Genomic DNA, 24603 nt, shown 5'->3' with positions numbered 1-24603 from the left:
CAATTCAGAGACCTCTCAACTCCTATAGAGTTCCTGTCAGCTCTCTTGGTTCTAAGTCTTTGGAGACTTCTTTATTCTCTTTATACTTGAGTTCAACTTGGTAGAAATTATTTTCTTTTGTTTTGGTTTTGTTTGATTGGTTGTGACCCACACATAGCCATGCTCAGGGTTTACTCCTGGCTCTGCACTCGGGAATTACAACTGGCAGGGCTCGGGAGATCATCTGGAATGCCAGAGATCGAACCCTGATGGGCCTCATGCAAGTCAAGCACCCTTCCTACCTGCTGTACTATCCATCTATTAGCCAGTATAGAAATGGTTTTAACAAACTATCCCCAACCTCAGAGTTGCTGGTTCCAGATCAGGTGTAAAGTCAGGACTGAAATTAGGAAGTGGCCAGGGAAGACATTTCCTTCCAAAGTGCTGTCTACATCTATAAGGAGAGAACTCACCAAGTGATATTAATGAGTGCTCTTTAAAAGTTAGAAACCTCACAATGAATATAAAAAACTCAAAAGAGATTAGCTTGGTAGACAGTTTTATGTCAGACAGAATTTAGTTTAAACTTGCCTCTTCTTTACCCTTAACTTCTTCATCCGTGAAAAGGAGCAAAGTAGGACAAGCTTTGCTACCCAAGATGTGACTGGGGCACCAGGAGCCCACCTGGCTAGTTAGAAACTAGCAATATCCAAACTGAATTAGTGGACCTTTATTCCAGGGGGATTCATACGTAAATAAAACCATGGAAAGCTTTAGTGTAGCTAAATGGAAGGAACTCCAGAGAATTATTTGAAGAAAAGAGAAATACTCAGAAGGAAAGAGACAAGTATTGGGTGATTTTAGTATTGTAACATAAGGATAAAAATTGATACATGGTCAAAACAAAATATAAGGAGAAGTTAGTGACATAGACAATAGAGCTAAGTTTACCTGAGAAATGGGGGAGTAAGACAAACCATGTGTGAAAGGAAGGAAGGAAGGAAGATAGGATAAAAAAATAGGATAAAAGGAGGGAAGGGAGAAAGGAAAATAGGAAGGGGGGGTGAAAGAAGGAGGGAACCACCTGCCCAAACAGAGTCCTGGTAGCCAAAAACTCCATTCTCCAATCGTCGCCATGCTCACGGCCAGACTCCACAGGGAAGAACCTCATCTAGGAATGAATCTGTTGAAAAACTCAGGTATGCAGGTTTTGTGACTAAATCTCCAGGCTCTAACAAAGTCAGAATGGGCGACCTCTCCTCATCTTCCTGTTCTTCTGGGAGCCTAGCAGTCATGCCATGAACTGCCTCTGTCACCATATAAGCTAGCAATGATACAGAGGCACATAAATAAATCTTCGAAGAGATCAACACGCTTCAGAGATACGTCAGACCCTCAAGTCACCATCTTGTCACCAATTTCAGCTGTATCACCCCATTCAAAATTTCAGAATTCCTAGAGTGACATATCAAACTCTGCACCACTGATATACCAGTAGTATATCACATTGGATGTAAAGCAGAAGGCAACCAATCTCAATTAGAAAAACATTAACATATAAGCCTTAACCTGTATCATGTTAGTAATCTCTTATACAAGAGATTAATGGCTCCAGGGTGAGATACAATAATCTTTACACACTTTCCTTCTAAGGAAATCTTTTTAAAAATCATTTTTAGCTAACTATTGATAACAAACAATATAAAATAAATTATTTAGGGTTTGTTATTGGAGCAGTCTTGGGTGGTGGTTGGGAAAACTAAAAATAATGGTGGTGGGAAGGTGTAATGGTGGTGGGATTGGTATTGGAATACTGAATTTAATAAATCATTGTGAACAACTTTTTTTCTTTTTTTCTTTTTTTTTTTTTTTGCTTTTTGGGTCACACCTGGTGATGCACAGGGATTACTCTTGGCTCATACACTCAGGAATTACTTCTGGCGGTGCTTGGGGGACCATATGGGATGCTAGAAATCAAACCCAGGTCTACCGTGTGCAAGGCAAATGCCCTACTCACTGTGCTATCACCCCAGTGCCATCATTGTGAACAACTTTAAAAAATAAAATAATTTTTTTTAAAAAGGAAGGAATGGAGCAAGGAGAGAGTGAGGAAGGAAGGAGTAAGGAAGAAAAAATAAATAAAAGGAAAGAATGAAGATCTGGGAAAATTAGAAGAGAATATTAATTCAGATAATTGGTAGCAACTTGATTACTAGTAGGTGTTTTTGTTAAAGAATTTGAAGGGACTGTTTATTTCCCCTATCATATCTTGAATATTTATTAGATGTGAACCACCACATTTGAAATTCTTCTGAAGATATTGGTGCTAATATTTAGAGTCTGGGAGAGGTTGGAAGTGGATAACAAAGTACAGGAATGGCTGGTTTCCTTCCTGTGAATCTGTGGGTGAGACGGGAGATCAAAAGTAATGTTAATTCACTTTTCGTAGAAATGAAGACCCAAAATTATTACATTAAAAAGTAAAGTTAGCCTGATCCAAACAACTTACACTGTGTTAAAAACATTATAGGAGGTAGAACATAGCTCTTTCAAAAATGTTAATTGGTGCCTAATAAGTCCTTAACCCTGACTCCACATTGGAATAACTTGTGGAATTTACAAAATAATAATGGGCACACTTCATTCCACTCGTGTTCAGTCATAATTTCGAATAGGGCTCAGGGAAAGGAAGAAGGAAAGAAAGAAATAAGGAAAGAAGAAAGAAAGAAAGAAAGAAAGAAAGAAAGAAAGAAAGAAAGAAAGAAAGAAAGAAAGAAGGAAAGAAAGAAATAAGGAAAGAAAGAAATAAGGAAAGAAGAAAGAAAGAAAGAAAGAAAGAAGGAAAGAAAGGAAGAGAGAAAGAGAAAGAGAGAGGAAGAAAGAGAGAAAGAGAAAAAAGAAAGAGAAAGAAAGAAAGAGAAAGAGAGGGGCTGGAGCAATAGCACAGTAGGTAAGGCATTTGCCTTGCACATGGTGATCCGGGTTGGATTCCCAACTTCCCATATGGTCCCCTGAGCACCGCCAGGAGTAATTCCTGAGTGCATGAGCCAGGAGTAACCCTTGTGCATCGTCGGGTATGACCCAAAAAGCAAAGAGAGAGAGAGAGAGAGAGAGAGAGAGAGAGAGAGAGAGAGAGAGAGAGAGAGAAGAAGGAGGGCAGGCAGACAGACAGACAGCTGAAAGGGAAAAAAAGAAGGAAGGAAAGGAATAATGATGGAAAAAAAGAGAGGAAGAAAGAAAGGAAAAAAGAAAGAAAGTAAGAAAAGAATTTCTCATGTAATTCCAATGTGCACCTTGCACATTTTTTTTTGGTAAAAGAAAGCAAAGGACTTAATGAAATTCACTGCCAGGAGGGCCCCAGGATCCAGAAAATGTTTAATTACATGAAAGTCTCCTGGTCTGGATGTCTATCCTATCACTTAAAAAAGCACACTGACAAGGAAAATGGTACACAGGCTGTATCTTCAAGATGCTTAGAATGATGTTATGGGATTGTTACATGTAGAGAGCTTAGAAGATACCTCATCTTTGCTTTCTGCCTTTAATAACATCATGCCCTCTCTAGGTTAACTGCAACTTGTTTGAGCCTTAGATCAGTCAAAATCTTTCTATGGGGTGCAGAGTATTGAAGGTGGTAAACACTTTATGGAACCACAACTTTCAGAATTCTAGGAGCGCAAGATTACTTTCCTCTTATTTACAAAAGGAAATTTCCAAACCAGTCAGATATAGAAGAGACTTCTCACAGAAGTTGGAGGTTTCTCTGAAACGTCTCTAAACTTGCCTGGTCTCTTTAAGTGCCATATTTATAAGTTCACAATGCAATGACAGAGAGCTCAACTCTGAAAGACTGTCAGCCTCTGGGAGAATGTGGAGTCCAACTGAGAAAAGAGGGAGATCCCAATTTGACTTCTTTATTTGATGACAGTTAAATGCCTTCTGGTGTGGTGACTCCAAGTTGAACCCTGTGAAGTGACAGTTCAGACAAAAATGTGTCTGGCAGGAAAGGTGGCATTGATTGAAACCCAACTGAGTCTTTAGATACAGAAGTACTAGTTCCAAGATCAGAGCTGCCAGCACACAAAGGCGGGACATTCCATCCACTGTTGCTTTTTCTGTGACTTCTCATGCAGTCCCCAACTCCCAGCAGTCAAGGACATGAAACTGCCCTTTTCAGTAGAGGGCCACTCTAAGAAACATTTAAACCTTTGCTGTGTTTGTTCCTCTTAAGCATGAGAAAAGAGACTCTGATTTAGAGGCAAGGTAGCTATGACATAAAAACCACAGGAAAGAAATTTGCGAAGGAGACAGGGTGGGGCAAGAGAGGGAACAGTAGTCACGGGGGGTGGAGCTAACACTCTTGGTGGAACTGAAGTTGGAACATTGAATGCCTGAAACTCTGTTATCAAGGTGTGTAAGTAACTAATAATAAGAGGAATAAAAACAAGAAAAAGAAAGAAGACACTCTGGTTCTGGCAGGCCCAATGACTTAGTTCTTTCTCTGCTTATCTCTATTTTAAAGCCCCCCCCCACATTGGCATTTGAAGCCAAAATACCCAATGTAGTTCTCAACAGTGGAAGATAGGAGAGAAGGAAAACAACAGACTCTCTGGGGATCCTCAGAAAATGGTCTTGCAGTCAGAATGGAAGCATTATAGCTAAAAGAATGTCCATGGAGTTTTGACATCTTGGTAGAAGAAATTCTGACTTGTCATATAGGGTTCAGACTGATTTCACCTTCTGTTTGGAATCCAGCCCCTCTTTTAAAACATAGGTAGAAAATAAGATTATAAGGCAACTGGTGAATCACCTGCCACTGAAAAGTCCTCAGCTGAATGAAGAAAGTTTAAGAGAGGAGAGGGGGCCTGATCTCTTTCAACTCTGTAGATTCCATGGATTTGTTAGTGCTATGTGGGCCGGTGGACCTTGCTTTGACTTCTCCATGTCCTGACATGGCCGCATGGTTCCACGTGCAGTGAGTGAGAACAAAAATGAAGTGGGTAGTGAAGAAGAGGGGAAAGGGGGGTCCCCAAAGGGGATGATCTCCAAGAACTCAGCTACCATGAGGAGCTATTCTTTCCCTTATTATTTTCCACATTGATTTTGTTCATTGTTGATATTAAGGGCCATCCTTCATTTTCAGGTTTCTTTGCTCTTGCTCTGGTTTTGAGTTTCTCCTCCACTTATTTCTCAACTTTCTACTTTCTTTTCTCCACTGACCAGTCCACTGAGTTTGTTCTGTGGTATTAGTAGGATGTTTTACTCAAGGCTATGAAAGATTATTTCAGTTGAGGTGGAACTACCACAATTAGAGAAGGAAGCTTTGAAACAGTGATTCCTGAATGATTTACTGTGGCTACTAATTAGCATTATATTCTTTTAAAAAACTCAGTGGTTTATAAGCTTGAGAATTTCTTGGTTAAATGGTATTAGCTAAACATCACTAAATGATGTGATGTTTTAGCTATCAGTATTCTAATATTCACTGAGAAATGCCTAAGAATAGTATGCACTATGCAGCAATTTATTTTTCCAATCTGTCCATCCATCCACCCACCCACCAACCCATCTACTTATCTATTGACATAAATACGTACCATGGAAACAGTTTTCAATAAAATTTCTTTGGACTAATGTTTTGTGGAAAACGTTTTGGAAAATGTTAACTGAGAAAACACTCACTGTCAAATATGTACATATATACATATACATATATATTTTAACATCAACCCAAAGGGGCATTGCAAGGTAGTAAAATGCAAATAGTGCCACTTTGAGGTCTGAAAATTGAGAATATTGATATTGAGGAAATTGCTTTAAATTTCTAAGACTCATTTTCTTTGGATGTCAATCAAAATAATTTTTGCTTTTTATTGGTTGTGGGGAATATATGAGAGAATAAAGCACGTGGAAAGTATAATAAACATAGACACAGTAGATAAATGATATGATGATTTTGATAGAATGCTGAACTCAAGATGCCCAATGCAAGTATTAACACGTATAAAAAGTACAATTTGTAAATTTCCAAACACTGTATTTGCAAATCTTATCAAGAGTTTTTTTGAATATTGCTTGTGTCTTGGATATATGCAACTCTTCCTTTTCATGTAATTTGGATTACTTTGTTTATGTTATTTCATAAATAGAATGTGTAATTGGAAAAGTCCTCAGCATCATTTTTCTTTTGTTTTGTTTTTTTGGGTCACAGCCAACAATACTTGGGTTACTTCTGGCTCTGCACTTAGGAATTGTTCCTGATGGCACTCAGGGGATCATATGGGATGCTGGGATTAACACAGGTTTACTGCGTGCAAGATAAACACCCTTTCTGCTGTACTACCTCTCAGGCCCCAGTCCTCAGCATAATTTGATATTAAACTTTTCAACTAACAAGTGATACAACTGAGTCTCTGAGATCAGTTGATTTGCCCAAGGTCACAGTTAGATAGCGGTAGAATTTGGATCATTAGGATTATTTCTATTTACCTATACACTAAAACTACAACTTTGAAGACTCAGAAGGAAAAATAAAACTTAATTTTAATATTGATGAAAAAACTTAGGTACTGTGTGTTGAAGTGAGAAGTTTTTTAAGATTATGTGAACACATGTCTACAGTTTTTTCCTGTTTTCCACCCCTTATCATTGAGCAGGCTTGCTCTGATTATTTCGTCCACCTTCTCTCTGCTACATTTCTGTCCTCAAACATTTTGCTAACCTGACCAACTCCAACTGCCAAATGAATGTGTGATCACTAGACCCACTGTAGCTTATGTGGATTTTCCTGTAGTTCGAGTGGATGATTTTATTACATACACATGAATTTTCACATTCCCATGATTATTTTTTCAACTTAAGGTGAGTCTGTTCATCTCATATTTCTTCTATTGCAAGGAAAAGAAAAAAGGCAGGTGGGACACTAAAATTTTGCCAGATATCTATCAGAAAATGAGCCAAATATTCTCATGTAAATCAACTTATTAAATCTCCATACTGGTCCTCCTGCCAATGATGAAACAGTGTCAGAAGAATGATCTGATATTCCCAAGTGTCCAGCAGGCCTGCCTTGGAGCCCAGTTACGTCTTCTTTCAAAGACCAAACTATATGCTGCCACATTATCTGTGCTATTGAACCTCTCCCAGAGTCACAGATACATACTCCATAAGTGTTTTCATATAAAGATAAACTTGTCTTCTTTGTGACCTGGAGAATATTCTCTTGTGAGTCTATATTTTGGAAGTCAATTTAAGAGACTGTTGAAATGAATTGGCTAAAATACAAGAAATAATGCCTGATCATGAAAGCACTAAAATATTATATTAAGATAAATATAGAGTTCATTTTGTTTATCCAGAATGAAATACCAAAAGCAAAATTTGAGTGTCCTAGATCACCACTGATAACTGCCTCTATGCACATGGTGGCAAAATTGTTTCAGGAAAATTCTGTACTAGGCATTTGAGATTAGCTTATTTGCCATGTTTAATAGATGGTGATGGGACGATGTGGCTCCAGGCTCTTTGCTGAGTTTCGAAGGATGGGCTATGTGTCTGCCACTTTGTAATGATCAGAGAGTGATCCTTTTTTTTTTTAGAAACTTTAATTTGCCATGTTCCAAATCTACAAGAATCTTCTCACTCTCCTTTAAGTTTGGGATTCATTCCATCTATCACTGCTTGACATGAGGTTCCATAGTCAGTGACGTGAACATGCTTCCTGCTCTGCTACATCTCTTTCTACATGATGTGAGTCATCTGCAGAGCTGTCCTGATGAAGGGTAAACCTAGACACTGACAAAGAAGCGCCACAGAATATAAGTATATTCTTGGTAAACTAATTTTTCCCCCTGCCACTCTCAAAGCAATATAAACTTCGTTGTTCCTCCTGGATCTCAAATGTGTGTAATAAATTCTTTGAAGTGTCAGTAATGTTGAACTGAGCGTTTTTTAAGGAGATTTTCTTTCTTTCATAAAAGGAAAAGTTGTCCCTGGAAAGAAAGCGGGTAAATATGTTTTGTTTATTTTATTCAGTGCTTAATACAATTGGGTAAAGGGTCCCCCACTTCTACCAATCTCTCCCTGAATCAGTGAACCATGAATGAAATCACCAATTTGTTGGATAGAAATATTAACAGAAATAAACTTGTTTATATTTCTAGCATATTCAACACTTGCTTAACAGATATATAAGACAAAGCATCTTTCATTAGCTTGCATGATCTTCATAATGACTCCAAGTTTGGAAGGATTTTCTTATCCATAATATTGAATTCTTACTTTTTTCTTCCTCTTAGACTCTTATAGTTTTCATACAGTTCTTGTGGTCTGGCTTGCTCTGGAAGAATGTCGTCTACATATTTAAGAATCTCATTTTCACCAAACTTATTCATTGAAAAAAACTCCACAAATTAGTTCCTTAAAAAATGTTAGCCAAAAAAGATTAATTTTCATAGCATTTCCATTCAGTCAAGAATGCTTAGTTTAATGATGGCCACTTAATTCCTCTATTGCAAACTACAACATCCAACAGGAGTGAGAACAAAAGGGAATGCCCTGCCGCAGAGGCAGGGTGGAGTGGTGTGGTGGGTGTTGGGGTGGGGGTGGTGGGAGGGATCCTGGGAACATTGGTGGAGGAGAATGGGCACTGGTGGAGGGATGTAAACGAAATGCAAACATGAAAGTTCATAAGTTTGTAACTGTACCTCATGGTGATTCACTAGTAAAAATTTAAAAAAATGCTTGGTTTATTAGAACTGTTAGGGAGAATAGATTTCTAATCTACTTTTTCCTCTTCTCCAGTTAATTATCTTACAGGGCCACAACTTGTAGTACTCAGGACTTACTCCTGGACCTGTGTAAAGGGATCACCCTTACTGGTGCTCAGGGATCATTCCTGGTGATACTCAGGGACCATATACAGTGCTGGAGATCAAACCTTATTTGAAGCATGCATCCATCCTATTATTATTTTTTGAACCATACCCAAGTGGTGCTCAGGGCTTAATCCTGGCTCTGTGCTCAGGGATCACTCCTGGCAGTGACCATATGTTGTGCCAGGAATTGAACAGAGGTCTGTTGTATGCAAGGCAAGTTTCTTAACCTCTGTGCTAGCTCTCCAGCTTCCTGAGCACTCTTTTGAATCAAAGGCAATTGACATGGAGCAGAAATAAGAACAGCTCTCTGCTATTTCCTTATAATTCCAAAGCATACATCAATTTGTGAAGGTGCTCTCTTTCCCTGTGTACCAGGGAAGAGGAATTAAGGAGACAACTCTAGATATTCTCAAGCCAGAGAAAGCACCAGAAGAATCTGGAATCTACATAACACAGCCTGTTGTGCAAAACTAGAATTTATCTACAATTAGTTTCCCTTCCCCCACTTTGCCACCTCTCCTGTCTTTTATCCCAGCTCTTGCCACTTCTTTATGGTTGCATGGTTCTTTTGTTAAGGTCCTATATATCAAGTCAAGTTCAAACCACCCCTTTGGATTTACTCCTCTCCACTAGGTCTTTGCAATAAAATTCTATGGAATTTCATTAGCATTCTATTGCAATTGAATACGAATGAAGTTTAGTCTTCTGTTGTTTTGCTAATCTGTTTTATGTTATTATAATCTACGAAGTCCTGGTGAGGCACTTGTGGTGATAGAGAAAAGATTTCTCCCCTGTGGCAGTGTGGATAATACAAATTTTGGGAGTTGTGATATAAAACTGTAAGTAGAACACAAAGAGTCTTTGAAAATATTTAAATTTACTCCTTCCTTTTAGAGTTGAGAAATTTAGCACCATACAGCTTGGACTAATTTTGTGTTGAGGTAATTAAAGACTAACTGCTGAGGATAGAAGGATCTTTTTTATAAGGAGTTCTGATTAGAGACTATTTACTTTAAAAGAATGAAAGTCAGGCAGTTCTAACTATTGCTCAAGGAACGGTCTTTGTCTTGAAAGTGATGAAAGGGCTACCCACTTCTTTATTCAGAGACTCAGTACTGAAAATTTGTGAATAGGAAAATGTCCCAAATAAGATGAGCAGGCAGTGCATACAATGGAGCAGAACAGGAATTTAGAAATAGTTTTACTCTTGGATGCCTGAGCAGTAACAAGATATCTGCTTTCGCAAATGCACCTGGTCAAGAACAATTTTATGCTATCTCTCAAGCAGCTTCACCTCTGAGGAGGCGACCTTACCTCTCATATCTCTTACAAACACAGATAGCTTTCTCTCCCCAAGCTGCTTCCACTGATCTTTCTCTTTCCCTCTGTTATTTATTAAAATGTGCATGCAACATGAAAAGGAAAAGATTATCTTGCTTCCTGCCGTGCAAGGCAGTATGCAGAAGGCCAAGGTTAAATGCAGCATTTGGTTTCTTAAGCTTCTCTGATGTGTAGGTGTGGAAAAACAATCTAAGAGCAGAGTTTATAGTGGCAACTCTGTGAGGATAAAGCATTGACTTTAATTTGGATTCTCTGGCTATCATTATCCCACTTATGTTTGTCCTCACTCTCTTTCCACTCTGCCACCCAGCTGAGTGGGAAGAAATTAACCTGACCTTGAAGAATACTCAGAATCTTCAGGACCATTGGGTTTTCAATAGCCAATAAAACTCTACAGGTCTAGCAGCATTTAGTTCATAGACTTATAGGCCTGAATAAAAATTTAAGAAATCATAGAGACCATGCATTTAACAGAGAGGGGAATAAAGCCTAGAGAACCACTATGACTAGTCCAAGTTGTGAGCAATTTGGGGTCAGGGTCAGAACTAAACTGAGACTTCAAACCCTCCAACACCCTCTTCCAAAATATCACAAGAGGTATTTTCAGTTGGTTCATTTTTAGCTCATTTTCAGATGGTTCATGAAGTAACATGCATCTATTAGGACTTTTACAGGATTTCTGGATTTTTCTCATGCCAACAATAACTCCCAAGGGGTATACTTTTTTTTTTTTTAGTGAAGTAAAATAGTTTTTTTTAGAGGTTGAGAGAGAGGGTCCAGAGTGATAGTATAGCAGTCAGGGCACCCGCTCTGGAAGCGGCTGCCCTGGTTTAATCTCTGGCATCCCACGTGCTGAGCACCAGCGGGAGTGATGGATAAATACTGGCAGGGCATAGTGGTGGATAAATACTGGCACCTTCGTAATGGGCGTGCCACAGTCATGTTAATTACCTAGCAGAGGTTCCTAAATTTATTTGGCCTTTTCAAAAAAACTGTTTTTTTCAATATACCCCTGGACTGGACTGGAGTGATAGCAGCGGTAAGGCGTTTGCCTTTCATGCGGCCGACCAGTGTTCGATTCCTCCGCCCCTCTTGGAGAGCCTGGCAAGCTACCAAGAGTATCGAGCCTGAGTGGCAGAGCCTGGCAAGCTACCCATGGCGTATTGGATATACCAAAAACAGTAACAACTCAGTCTCACAATGAGAGACGTTACTGGTGCCTGCTCGAACAAATCAATGAGCAACGGGATGACAGTGACAGTGACAGCGACCCCTGGACTGCTCCAGCACTCCCACACTTCCCCTATGGCACCACCTTGGGGAATATTGCTCTAACACACGAACATTAACCCAACAATAATTTTTTTAACCCCGAATACCATACTTTCAATTACACAGATGAACACAGTGCTTATTGTAGTAATAGACAGGCACACCCTTCAGGCCAACCTGACCAAGCAGACATCAGAACTCGGGGGTCTTTGGGAAGGTAAGGAGCTCAGGCTGTATAGGCTTTCCGGGGTACCAAAGGACTAGTCTCGTCCTCAAAAGCGTGGTTACTCAAATGATCATTGTTGACAGATTGGGTCTTCGAAGGCATCTGTTTAAGAAGTGAATTCATTTCTGATTGGCTTTCACAGTAGAGAGGATGACACTAATGGGTTGATTGCCAAAAACAGGCTCATGGGGTGACTTGTTTGTCAACTGAATGTTTATGCTGGTTTTGGCTGCCACTTGGTCCTTTGATTACAGAGCAACCCACCTTTTCCCAAGTTTGTCAAAATTTCTTATTCTGGTTGTCTCAAATAACCGCGTGCAAGTACCAAATATAGAAAATTTAGTTTTTGTCCAACTCTCATTACTTTTGGAGTTTTTTACTTTTGGAGTTTTGGGGTCACATGGAATTTTTGGGTCCAGGCTCTGTACTTGAGAATCACCCCTGCTGGTGCTCAAGGGACTATATACAGTGCTGGGGATGAAAGCACGGTCAGACAGGAGCAAGACAAGCACCTTAAGCCTTATACTTTATCTCTGCCACCTGTCCTCCTCAACTAATTTTTTTGTTTGTTTTTTGGGTCACAACCAGTGATGCTCAGGGGTTTCTCCTGGCTCTCCACTCAGGAATCACTCCTGGGGGTGCTTGGGGGACCATATGGGATGCCACAGACCGAATGAAGTTCCATTGCATGCAAGGCAAATGCCAAGGGGGCATTCTTAAGAAGAATCAGCTCAAAGGTCAGAGAAGGGAAACATTCACAATCTTATGCTTAATGAAATCTTTATCTGGATCAAATTGCATATTAAAATTAGAGTTGTATGTTAATTTTTCTACCAAAATGATTAGATCATTTATCAAGCTCCCTACCTCCCCACCAGGATTGCTTTTATTTATGTTTCTTTTCTATGGGCAATGGTTCTAGCTTTGGTACCACATATAGTTCCCGGAGTATTGCCAGGAGTCACTTCTGAGCACAGAGCCAGGACATTGTCCTGAGTACCAATGAGTGTGGCTCAAAATATACAAAAAAGTTACTGATCTCTCTCCTATTAAACCCCATATATTTTGGTTTTAGATTTCATCACAGCATGAGTAAATGGATTAGAGCCAAAATAAGAACCACAGATGGACAGTCACCCTGGAATCCAAGGGCTAACTTCAGGTCACAGATACATTTTGCTTTCAAAATCTGGCTTTGAGTTTTATTCTCAAGCTTACTTTACCTATTAATACGTATCATGGCACCTGAAGACCTTTGCACTGCCATTCCCTTTGGAACATCTCTCCTCTTCCCTCCTGAGAACGAAGTTGTGCATGTGAGATCTTGCATCTCAGTGGAGTTTGCAGACTCTCCATGCCAGCTTCTTGGAATCTACTCTGAACTACCAGTCCTATTATAACCCCAAGTGATCATATTAGTGAATGCACCTATTTCCCTAGTGGGCTTCTGTGAAGTGACAATACTCATATAATAAACAGACTCATCTGTTTTGAAACAAAACCTGGCTTGGTGAATGTAGTACATTAAATCAGAGAGAAAAAAATATATCATAGTGTTAGAGGAAAGTCTGAGAATTTTAGTGTAGAATGTTACCATCTGTCAATGACTGACAATGATATAGACAATGATATATTTTTTTCTATCAAAGGTTTTTTTTTTGTGTCTTAACCATATACCTATACAAACTACTTTCATTTTCTATATTTTTTAAAAACATGATAGTATCTGTATAGATCTCTAGATCTCTAGATCTAGATCTAGATCATAGAAACCTTCCAAAGTTTCTATGTTTTTATTTTTATTTTTGGTTTCTGGGCCATACTGGGAGGTGCTCAGGGATTATTTCTGGCTCAGAGATTACTCAAGGATCACCTCTGGTGGGATTTGGGAGACCTTATGAGGTTCTGGGGATTAAACTCAGGTCAGCTACATTCAAGACAACTGCCTGGCCTGCTGTATTATATCTCTGGCTCCCCTCTCTACTTTTTCTTTTTCTTAACAGCTAAAGTCTTTTCAATGACTGACTTTCCCTAAAAATCTCACCTGCATAGTTCTAAACTAATATTTCTAGGACAGATTTGAGTAATGTGGAAAGACAAAATCCATGTGAAAATAAAGAATCTTAAAATGGAATTTAACCTCTTATGTATGAATTTAGTTGATTTTAATAATCTTCAGTCAAAATCTTTTAGTTCATAATGATATATTCAAGAGTTAAATGTCCTTGCCATTCCATTTATTTAATTTTCTTTCTAGAAAATCCAAATATTTCAGGGCTTACAAATTAAAAACAACCAATTATTTCAAAACTATGGATTTTTCCTTCCTTTATATATCTCTGCAATAAAGACAAAACATCCTTTTATTCCAGAAACATTCTAGTGAAATAGATTTCTGCAAAATTAGTTTTATATCTACTCAAAGATATTTTAAAAAATTTCACCAAATTGTTTTTTGGGCGAATGTCTTTCAGATTTATAGGTAGAAGATATTTTCTTACCAATAAGTTTATTAAATTTATAAGTTACTCAACAAAAATTGGAATAGTATCTCATTTCTACAAAGAAAAGTATCTGAGTTCTCATTTATTATGAAACAAAATAGAACAAAACAGTGCTTGGATTTCCATGAAAAAGCACAAGGAAAACTTTTGGAAATTCTCCTGAAAGAATGTATTCATGAGGTCATGACCTTATCTAAAGTCATGTTACCATTCATTCAAACTGGTTGTCAACATTGACCAATAGAGATTTGTAAGATTTTGACAGTATTCAGAGAGGCCTGATGTTCACAGGGCCAAATGAACTCAACCAGAAGGAGTACTGACTGAACTTAACACAAAAGTTGGAGGCAGAGTTAAATAATCTCTCATCCGTCATAGCAGCACACACTTTTATTTGGTAACTTTCCCTATTTTGATGATTCAGAGTAAGTGTAATGACATGCTATGTAGGTACATTAAATTTAACTGCTCTTCAGAAGCATTAAATCTATTGTTTGGCATAATGTTAAAATCATTACAATGACTCTAATCATGCATTTTGTAAATTTGATCATACCAACTCTCCATAGATGCTAAGTGTGCAGTAAAGACCCTTATAGCCATGTTCCTTACAGTCCCATGTTATTGGTTTAAACCATCTTGTATGTGTAGGACATCTTCAAATCTGATTCGGGAAAATGTTCAGAATGAAGGTGGCCATGGCCAAGTGGTCCAAGAAACACAATTACTTGGTATCAGTCAAATATTTTCATTTTCTGGAAGAATCTGGGTCAGAATTGAGAGTTCATATTCATGGAAACAAAATTATGGGTCAAAAAAGTCAGTTCCAAAATGCTAAATCTTAAATCCACTTTTGTTCCTGTCCTGTGTTGGTTTGTTCCAGGATTCTCTCACTCCAGCTGCCCACAGGAGGGGCGGGTTGATTCTGCTGCGTCCTATCCCACCTAAATCAAGAAGCAGGATGAGCGGGGCCTTTGAAATACCCCATTTCCTGTTTATTCTTTCAGATGGGGCGCACTACACATAAACTAAGTTATCTGATGTCTCACTTGGGGGAAAACCTCCAAATGCAAGTTAAAAACAGAGCCACCGACTTCTGAATCTGTGTCGATATGCCATTATGTTTGAAGTTAATTTATTTTTAAAGGTATTTAAATTAGGAATGTTCTGAACTCTGAAGTCATGTATTTCTGAGTGCTGTCTATTCCCCATCAATGAGAGCGAATTAAAGATGAGCTTCCACTCTTAGTCGGAAACATGCATTTCTGATGCTCTCAACCTCACAGTAATAAGGGGAGTATGCAGAGTTTTTATTATTTTATAAAGATGCATATTTGTGGAGTCTCTCCGAAGGAATTTAGAGTACTTATTAGTTCATGGAGTAATGACTGGAATCTGGGGCATAAGACTGGGGCGAAATGTCTTTATCCTCCTAACCCCAGAGAGTCTTTAGAAACACAGAAACAAAAGAGCACCAAGTACTTAAGGTAAGACACTGTTGTATTCATAATATAGAGAAATGACCACCGTGCCTCGTGGACAGGAGATGCGGCTCTCCAAGGGGCTACAAAGCTGTGCTAGTAATAATTTTAATTGGATGCTATCTTTGCTGCCTTCAAAAAGTATCATAAAACGGAATTATTACTGGCCGCACTGCACTTAGAGTGCGTTTCGCTCACAGACGGAAGGCGAGAACATCCATCCCTGGGAGGGCAGCAGCGTGGGCGGCCCTGGCCTGCGTCCTGCCTCCCCGTCCCCTTGTCCGGCTGCCCGGCCCGCTCTGCCGTCTAAGGGCCGGCTGGGAGTCGCCCGCGGGGCTCACCTGCAGGGGGCTGGGCGCCAGGCCCGAGCCCGGGGACTGCGTGGGCTTCTGAGGCGGGCTGGCGCGCTGCTGGCTCGGGGATGCTTGGTTCTGGTTCTGGTTCTGGTTCTGGGGCGGCGGGTGCGGCGTGGGCGGGTGGGGCTGGCTGGGGGCCGCGGCGGGCTGGGAGGCGGGAGGCTGCTGCTGGCCCGGGGGCGCGGCGGGCGGTGGCTGCAGCTGCTGGAACTGGTGCAGCGGCGAGTTCAGGGGTGAGGTAGCTGCGGGAGAGAAAGGGACAGCGTTGGGGTCCTAGTCGGAGGTCCCGGGGTCGAGGGGAGCACCTGCCTCGGAGCCGCGTGGGGAAGGCGGGCGGAGTGCCCACCAGGCCGGGCAGTGCGGCCTGCGAGGGCCGCGGGACCCCCCGCGGGGCGGACCTGCCCCTGCCTGGTGTCCATGCGGCGGGACACTCGCGCGCTCTCCCCGTCCGGGAGCTCCCCTGGTGCTCAGGCCACTGCGGGTGGCCGGGGTCAGCCGGACCTTCGCGGCGCCACCAGCCTCGTTCTCCAAATAACGCCCGACTGGAGCTAAGACCGGGAACGCTACGATGGTTTCCACCATCCATCACGCTACTGTGTCATTTTCACTTTCTACTTCCTCCCTCTATTCAACTTAAAAATATATATCTTTTAAAATTAAAGAAACCGTGATTCACAAAGTTGTTAATTCGGAGTTGTTTCAGGCCTACGGTGCTCCAAAGCCAACCCCAGCACCAGTGTGGCCCTCCCACCCCTAGCCGGCCCCCCGGCAGGCACAAACTTGCCCCGAGCAAGTTTCCTTCACATTGCTCATTGAACAAAACTTAAAGAAATGGCAAACGGAATGCTCAGAAATTCAAGTTTCTATGATGCCCCCCCCCCCCTCGGCGCGGCCTGATCCGGCGAATTTTGAGAGGGTTACTCAGGACTGCTACCTACACCTGGTGGCCACAGGCCCGCTTCCCCACTTAAGAGCAGGTCAGGAACTGAGAGAGGGAGCCATCTCTCAAGATTTTCCTGTTATATGAGAAGTGCAGTTTTGTGGGACAAGCTTTCTCAACACTGAGCACGCTAAATTTTTTCTCATATGCCCTTCCAGCCCAACAATTTCTGCAACAGGATGACAGTGAGTTTGGCCAAAGAATGATTCAGAGAAAATTTCTGCTACAAATTTACTTCCTTCTTTGCCTGAATCTCAGTTGAAAAGCTTTCAAACAAGTCTACAAATAAATTTGAGGATTAATGTGGAACCCATAGCCTTGGCTGGAATGTTTTCTGCTGTTTTTCTTTTCTTTTTTAAAATTTGAAGTAGTCAAGTTTTCTAAAGGTAAAAGCTTCTGTTTGCAATATTAAACTTGTCTCTCCTTTTTTTTTTATTAAAGAAACTGCCCCCCTTCCCAATAACTTGAGGTTTTGTAAAATGACTTATCATATATCTGCCTTCATACAACAAACATGTACTTGACAAATATTTTACTGAACCATTTGTTGAGGACAAAAAACTTTGCCCATAAAGAAATTAACAAGTGACTAGTATTGTAGAGTTAAGAATAATTTTGTAAAAAAAAGAAAGAACAATGTTGTAAAACTTATTTAAAACCAATAAACTGGAGTGATAGCACAGTGGATAGGGCGTTTGCCATGCACGAGGCCAACCTGGGTTCGATTCCTCCGCCCCTCTCGGAGAGCCCAGCAAGCTACCAGAGTATCCCGCCCACATGGCAGAGCCTGGGAAGCTTCCTGTGGGTATTCCATATGCCAAAAACAGTAACAAGTCTCACAATGGAGATGTTACTGGTGCCTGCTCGAGCAAATCAACGAACAATGGGACGACAGTGCTCCAGTGCTATTTAAAACCAATAAGTTGGATTGAGAAAGGAGACATAGTATTTTTTGTTTGTTTTTGCTTCAGGGCCATATCTAGCAGTGCTCAGGGCTTACTCCTTGCTCTGAGCTTAAGGATCAGTTCTGGCAGTGATCAGGGACAATATGGAGTGCTGAGAGTCAAACTTGGATCTACTGTGTGCAAGTCAACCTGCTATATTATAGCTTCAGCCCAGGAAACATAGTCTTGCCTTCAAAGATCCTATTCTATCCCTATGGAAATACGATTAATGTATGAAAGTCATCAGGTTTGGGAGTATCTTGTACAGAGTCCTGGAAATGACAAATGTCACCTAACTGATTGAATGTCAACAGTCAAAAACAGGCCCAAAGTGCAAGGAATCTCGAACAGTGTCTTCATATGGGCTTGAGAGGAAAAGGCAACATTCAGAAAGAATCTGGAACCAGAACAGAGAATATCCACAAGGATCAGGCTCATCTCTCAAAAGAGAAGAAGAAAGGAAAGTGGGAGAAAGAGCAGGTTTTAGTATAGTTTAAACTTCTGAAAGATGGTGTGGAGAATGCATGGCTCTGAAACAAGGCTCAAGGAAGTTTTGAATGAGATCACCTAGGTGGAAAGTGTTATTTCATGGATTTAATAGGACGATGGATAACTTGCAGTTAACTTCTGGCATAAGTGATAGCTGCAAGTTTCTTTAAAACATGGCAAGACTGCATGATTGAAATGGTGGTTTCATAGCTCTCAAGGGCCCCGGCCTGCTCAACATCAGAACACAATCCATAAGGTACATCAAAGACAAGGTCGGCAAAACCCTCCACGATATTGAAGCTAAACGGTTTCTTCAAAGATGACATGCAACTGACCAACCAAGTGGAAACAGAGATAAACAAATGGGACTCTATTAAACTTAGAGGCTTCTGCACTGCAAAAGATACAGTGACCAGAATACAAAGGCAATCTACAGAATGGGAAAGGATATTCACCCAATACCCATCTGATAAGAGGTTGATATCAAAGGTATATAAAGCACTGGTGAACTCTACAAGAAGAAAACATCCAACCCCATCAGAAAATGGGCTGAAGAAATGAACAGAAACTTTTCCAAGGAAGAGATACGAATGGCCAAAAGGTACATGAAAAAATGCTCTACATCACTAATCATCAGGGAGATACAGATCAAAACAACCATGAGATACCACCTCACACCACAGAGACTAGCACACATCCAAAAGAAAAAAAGCAACTGCTGTTGGAGAGGACATGGGGAGAAAGGGACCCTTCTACACTGCTGGTGGGAATTCTGACTGGTCCAGCCCCTTTGGAAAACAATATGGACACTTCTCAAAAAATTAGAAATTGAGCTTCCATTTGATCCAGCAATGCCACTTCTGGGAATATATCCCACAAAAGCAAAAAAGTATAGTAAAAATGACATCTGCACTTACATGTTCATCGCAGCACTATTTACAATAGCCAGAATCTGGAAAAAACCCGAGTGCCCGAGAACAGATGACTGGTTGAAGAAACTTTGGTACATCTATACAACGGAATACTATGCAGCTGTTAGAAAAGATGAAGTCATGAACTTTGTATATAACTGGATCAACATGGAAAGTATCATGCTAAGTGAAATGAGCCAGAAAGAGAGGGACAGACATAGAAAGATTGCACTTATCTGTGGAATATAAGATAACAGAGTAGGAGACTAACAGCCAAGAATAGTAGTATATAATACCAGGAGGTTGGCTCCATAGCTTGGAAGCTGGTCTCACATGCTGGAGGAAAGTCATCCCAGATAGAGAAGGGAACACCAAGTAAAATGTGATTGGAGATCCCGCGCCAGAAGGGAGATGCGTGCTGAAAGTAGACTAGAGACTGAACATGATGGCCACTCAATACCCCTATTGCAAACCACAACACCCAAAAGGAGAGAGAGAGAGAGAGAGAACAAATTGGAATGCCCTGCCACAGAGGCAGGGTGGGGTAGGGGGATGGGATTGGGGGGTGGGAGGGATACTGTGTTCACTGGTGGTAGAAAATAGACACTGGTGGAGGAATGGGCTCTCGAACATTGTATGAGAGAAACACAAACACAAAAATGTGTAAATCTGTAACTGTACCCTCACGGTGACCCACTAATTAAAAAATAAATTAATTAAATTTTTAAAAAGGGCCCCGGTCTGAATCCTGTACTGTCCAGTACTGTGGAGGACTTTCATGTTGGACCAGTTGGGATGAAAAATCCTCATTAGGACATTAAATTGTTCTAGATCTGTCCAAACACTCACATCCCTGTTGTGTCTTGCCCTGTGTGCAAATCCAGAATGATTTGGAGACTCTGGAGTCCGTTTATGAGTAAAGACTGGAAGATATCAGGTCAGTGGGGACTCCCTGAGCTGTCTGTCCAACATTGCCATAAAACGAAAGCTGCTTTAAAAACAGTCTTCAAAAACACAGTCTTCATTCTATTTATTGGAACTTTAAGAGGATGGTTTGGCTTTGCCATTTTTTCTATCTCCACACCCTGCCCTCCTGTCAAACAAACTCACATTTACTGAAGCCCAGCTCAGTTAGGGCTTCCCAGCATCCCTGTCCTCTGGGAGTCTCAGGGAATGGGGCTTGATCTCTCCTCTTCATGAAGCCACAGACTTTGGGAAACTGAATGCATCTGGCCACATGCCTGATTGCATCAAACTGATTTCTTTCAGGTGGGGGAACATATTTCAGTTCTTATTTTTATGGTTGGCTTAATACCGTACTGTTTTATTTTGGTTAGAAAAGAATTTATCTAAATTAGCGTTTAGAGAAAAGAAATACTGTGGAATATTGGCAAACATATATAGACAGACGGGTAGATGCAGCAGACCCTAACCTACTAATGAGACATGATCCCAAATGTGTCTTTGTTTCTTTATGTCAGTGAGTTCAAATTGCTTGGTTATTTCTTTCCCATAACTTGTAGCTTGTCTGGGAAGCCATAAACCTAAACAAAATCTTCTTGAGTCTTATCAGATAATTTGGCACCTGCAAGCAAAAAATGGTGGGAAATACAATATGTTTAGATATGTATTGTACAAAGCATGTGAGATTTTATAAGAATGTAACTCTGGTCTAAAAAATGCCAAGGGCACCTATATTGTAATATAAAAACAAATCTGAAAAATGGTGACCTATAGAGCTTGTAAATGGTTCAATATATAAAGCATATTGAGCTATGGGCACAAGTTAGGGAAGTTCCAGAACATATTTAAACTACAGAGATTTGTTTGCAGATGAGATGATAATTGTTAGGGGCCAGAGAGAGAGATAGAAAGAGAGATAGAGAAAGAGAAAGAGAAAGAGAAAGAGAGAGACTACAGTGAGTAAGACATTTGCTTTGCTGGTAGAAGACCTGGGTTTGATCCCTGGCACCATATATGGTTTCCTAAGCACAGACAGGAGTTACCCCTGAGCATAAATCCAGGAGTAAGCCCTTAACACAGTCAGCTATGGCCTTCAAATAAAAACAACAACATAAAGAAATGATTATTTTGGGGGGTAAAAGTCTCACATGATGTTTAAAAGAGAAGATATTAACTTTCATCCCTTATATCCTATTAGGATTGTTCCTTTCTTTTGGGTACACTATTTAGGCCAATTTAAATGTAAAAATTTGACTGCAAACTATTATTAATAGTAGATATAAAAAATTAAAACCAAACATTTTAATTAGGTCACTTGAATTTAAAAGTTGATAAATTTGTAAAAAAAAAAGCACAATATAAAATTCAATCAAACTTTGAATTTTCTAGAGAAAAGAGAAGACTGTGGCAAAACACATGGCTTAAAACCTCCCTGTGAAATAATTTAATATGGCAAAAGAATCATCAAGAACCCTTTTGTTCAGTTTCTGTGGGTCAACTATAGATTAGAAAATGGTTTTTTTTTTTTTTTGCTTTTTGGGTCACACCCAGCAATGCTCAGGGGTTACTCCTGGCTTTGCACTCAGGAATTACTCCTGGCGGTGCTTGGGGGACCATATGGGATGCCGGGGATCGAACCCGGGTCGGCCGCGTGCAAGGCAAACGCCCTACCTGCTGTGCTATCGCTCCGGCCCCAAGATTAGAAAATGTTTTAACTTGAAAATTTGTTTAAGGTTTACTCAGGAAGCTAATACATAGAACCACACCACAAAAAGTATCTGAACAATATTGGATGAATTTACTTATTATTACTTCCAAGGCAAGGAAACTGAAAGTAGAGGGATTACAAATACCCACATATGAGAAACCTTTTCATGATGAAAGTTTCGGAAAAATACAAATGTGTGTTAAACTTAGAAGGTATTTGAAACACCTTAGAATTCACATAAAGCAAAGTGTGACTCTTAGTGACATCTTCACCTTGTTAACACAAGCATAAAATCATACTTTTGTATTAATCACTCTGGTCAGGATCTAAACATTAACATTTTTTGGCATTTTTTATAGGTGCAGGCTGATGTGGGCATGGCTGGCAAAAAGCTAGATCTGAGAGTGTGCTGGAAGGGACTGAATTATTCACTGCTGATGTTTACACACCTTGGCATATCTGGGACTTCACAGAGATTCGAGATGGAAAGAAGTCCCATGCTGAGGAGCAAGGAAGTAGGAAGGGGTGTGTCAGTAAAGGTAGCCAGAAAAAGAGTATGAAAGAACTGACTCTCCAAACCTACCATGAGCTCTTTGCTGGTGCAGTCTTAGTCAAAATGAGAGAAAGAGCATCTGGTGAGAATAAAGTAGATAACTTTAGAAGTATGCGTTAAGTGCAGGAAGCCAGATTTCAAAGGCTACATGTTGTATGATTACATTTGTGTGAAATGCCCAGGACAGACAAATCCATAAAGACAGAAAGATTAGTGGCTGCTAAGATCTGAGGAGATGGAGGAACACAGCAAATAAAGATGGATTTTTCCATTTGTGGTGATGAAAAAGTTCTTGAACTAGACAATGGTGAAGGTCAGACAGCATTTCAAATATACGTGGTGTCATTTAATTGTAAATATCTAAATGGTTAAAATGGTAAGTGTTATATTATTTGCATTTTACTACAATAATGATAATGGCAATATTAATAATGATAATAATAATTACAACCACAATTTTTCTCTCTATATCTACACACACTGGACTGGAGTGATAGCACAGCGGGTAGAGTGTTTGCCTTGCATGTGGCCAACCCAAGTTTGATGCCTCCATCCCTCCCAGAGAGTCTGGCAAGCTACCGAGAGTATCCTGCCCACATGGCAGAGCCTCACAAGCTATCCGTGGTATATTTGATATGCCAAAAACAGTGACAACAAGTCTCACAATGGATATGTTATTGGTGCCCGCTCGAGCAAATTGATGAACAATAGGATGACAGTTCTACAGTACTTATATCCACACATTGCGAAGTAAACCACAAGCAGAGAATCATGTCTCCCTGTTCTGCAAAGATTTATGGTCCTGAAGGTTCAGGAAAGCCACCAGCAGAGACCATGCCTCTGGAAGTGGCAAGAGAGATGTGGTCAGGGTGCCAGGCCATCTAGGGTGGGAAACTCTGTGCCCACGAGAGATAAGGTATGGTTATGGCAGTGGAAAGAATGGAATTATTATGGAATTATTATCAGAGAGAGCCTTGAACTCATCCTAAAGGTATGCAGCCCCCTGTCTGTGGTTTCTCATGAAAACTGGAGAGATTTGGAAACCGGACCCGGAGAGTAGACAGAGAATAGAGATGATAACTGGGTTTTAAAGACAACCGGTGAAATAAGGCAAAAGGAGAAGGATAAAAACCAGACATCTTTCAGGTGTGATATGTAAGGAATCAGAGCAAGAAGGGGGGGATAATATTTAATAACAGCACACCATTGGACTCTGACTCCAGAATTGAGGTTACCAAGTGGTGGGGTGAGGGTAAAGAAAGAGGTGGACTAGAATGACACCAGGGCAATGCTGGTGGGTTGGGTAGAAGTGTAGCGACTTTGTACACCAAAGCATAAACATTAACAGTACTGCAAGCATGTTACCTCAATTCTAATAAAAATAAATAAGTTAAATAAGCCAATGCTTTCAAAGTTTAGGAAACACATTCCATCTGAAAGTTTCATGTTTGAAGTCAGTCATATGAATAATTTTTATAGAATTTTATACCTCTAGACCCTGGGTTCAGCAGGACCAAGTAACCTCCCCAAGCTTGCACAGCTAGTCTGACTGCCTGTTTCTGAGTTGGGACAAAGAGAACTATGGACTACAGGTAGGTTCTCCCCAGCACAGGTAAAACTTGTTTTAGAAACTCGTGGATATGGGAAGTAAATGTGCATTTTGAGGATAAAGAAAGTAACTTGAGTGTGAGCCATGATTATCATAAAAAACAGAACTATGAGGTGACAGGAAGAGAAATGAGAGGCATAAAGTGAGTGGGTGGTGGAGGGCATGATACACTTTATTCATGTCACTTTATGGAGACAGAGAAGATTTCCTCTAAACTTATGCTTAATTTGGCAGCAGCCCTGTGCTCAGTCTTGGTGTTATTTTAAGGACAGTGAATGAACAGGGCATTGGTAACAACGGGTGGCCATGGCCATGTGAGTTCTCCAGATGAATCCGTCCTTGAGAGGGGACAGTGACTCCAGGCCCCATCTTACAGTGTACATAGAGTACATCGGCTTCTGGAGAGGAAAGCTATGCTCTTTAACTGCAGATTTATACTTTTCTTTATTTA

The 24603-nt window shown here is 40.4% G+C and overlaps 1 protein-coding gene across 1 annotated transcript in view; it reads right to left on the bottom strand.

Annotated features, from left to right (window-relative positions):
- Positions 1-24603, bottom strand: part of LOC101558146 (POU domain, class 6, transcription factor 2) — a 421096-nt gene that overhangs the window by 113136 nt on the left and 283357 nt on the right. The window contains exon 4 of the mRNA XM_055128556.1: positions 16021-16277. Coding sequence (XP_054984531.1) covers positions 16021-16277 — 257 coding nt within the window. The remainder of the gene's footprint in view (positions 1-16020; positions 16278-24603) is intronic.

This window comes from Sorex araneus, chromosome 1 (assembly GCF_027595985.1).
Source record: "Sorex araneus isolate mSorAra2 chromosome 1, mSorAra2.pri, whole genome shotgun sequence".
Lineage (NCBI taxonomy): Eukaryota > Metazoa > Chordata > Mammalia > Eulipotyphla > Soricidae > Sorex > Sorex araneus.
Note: the sequence above shows the minus strand (reverse complement) of the source record. Positions and strands in the feature narration are given on the sequence as shown.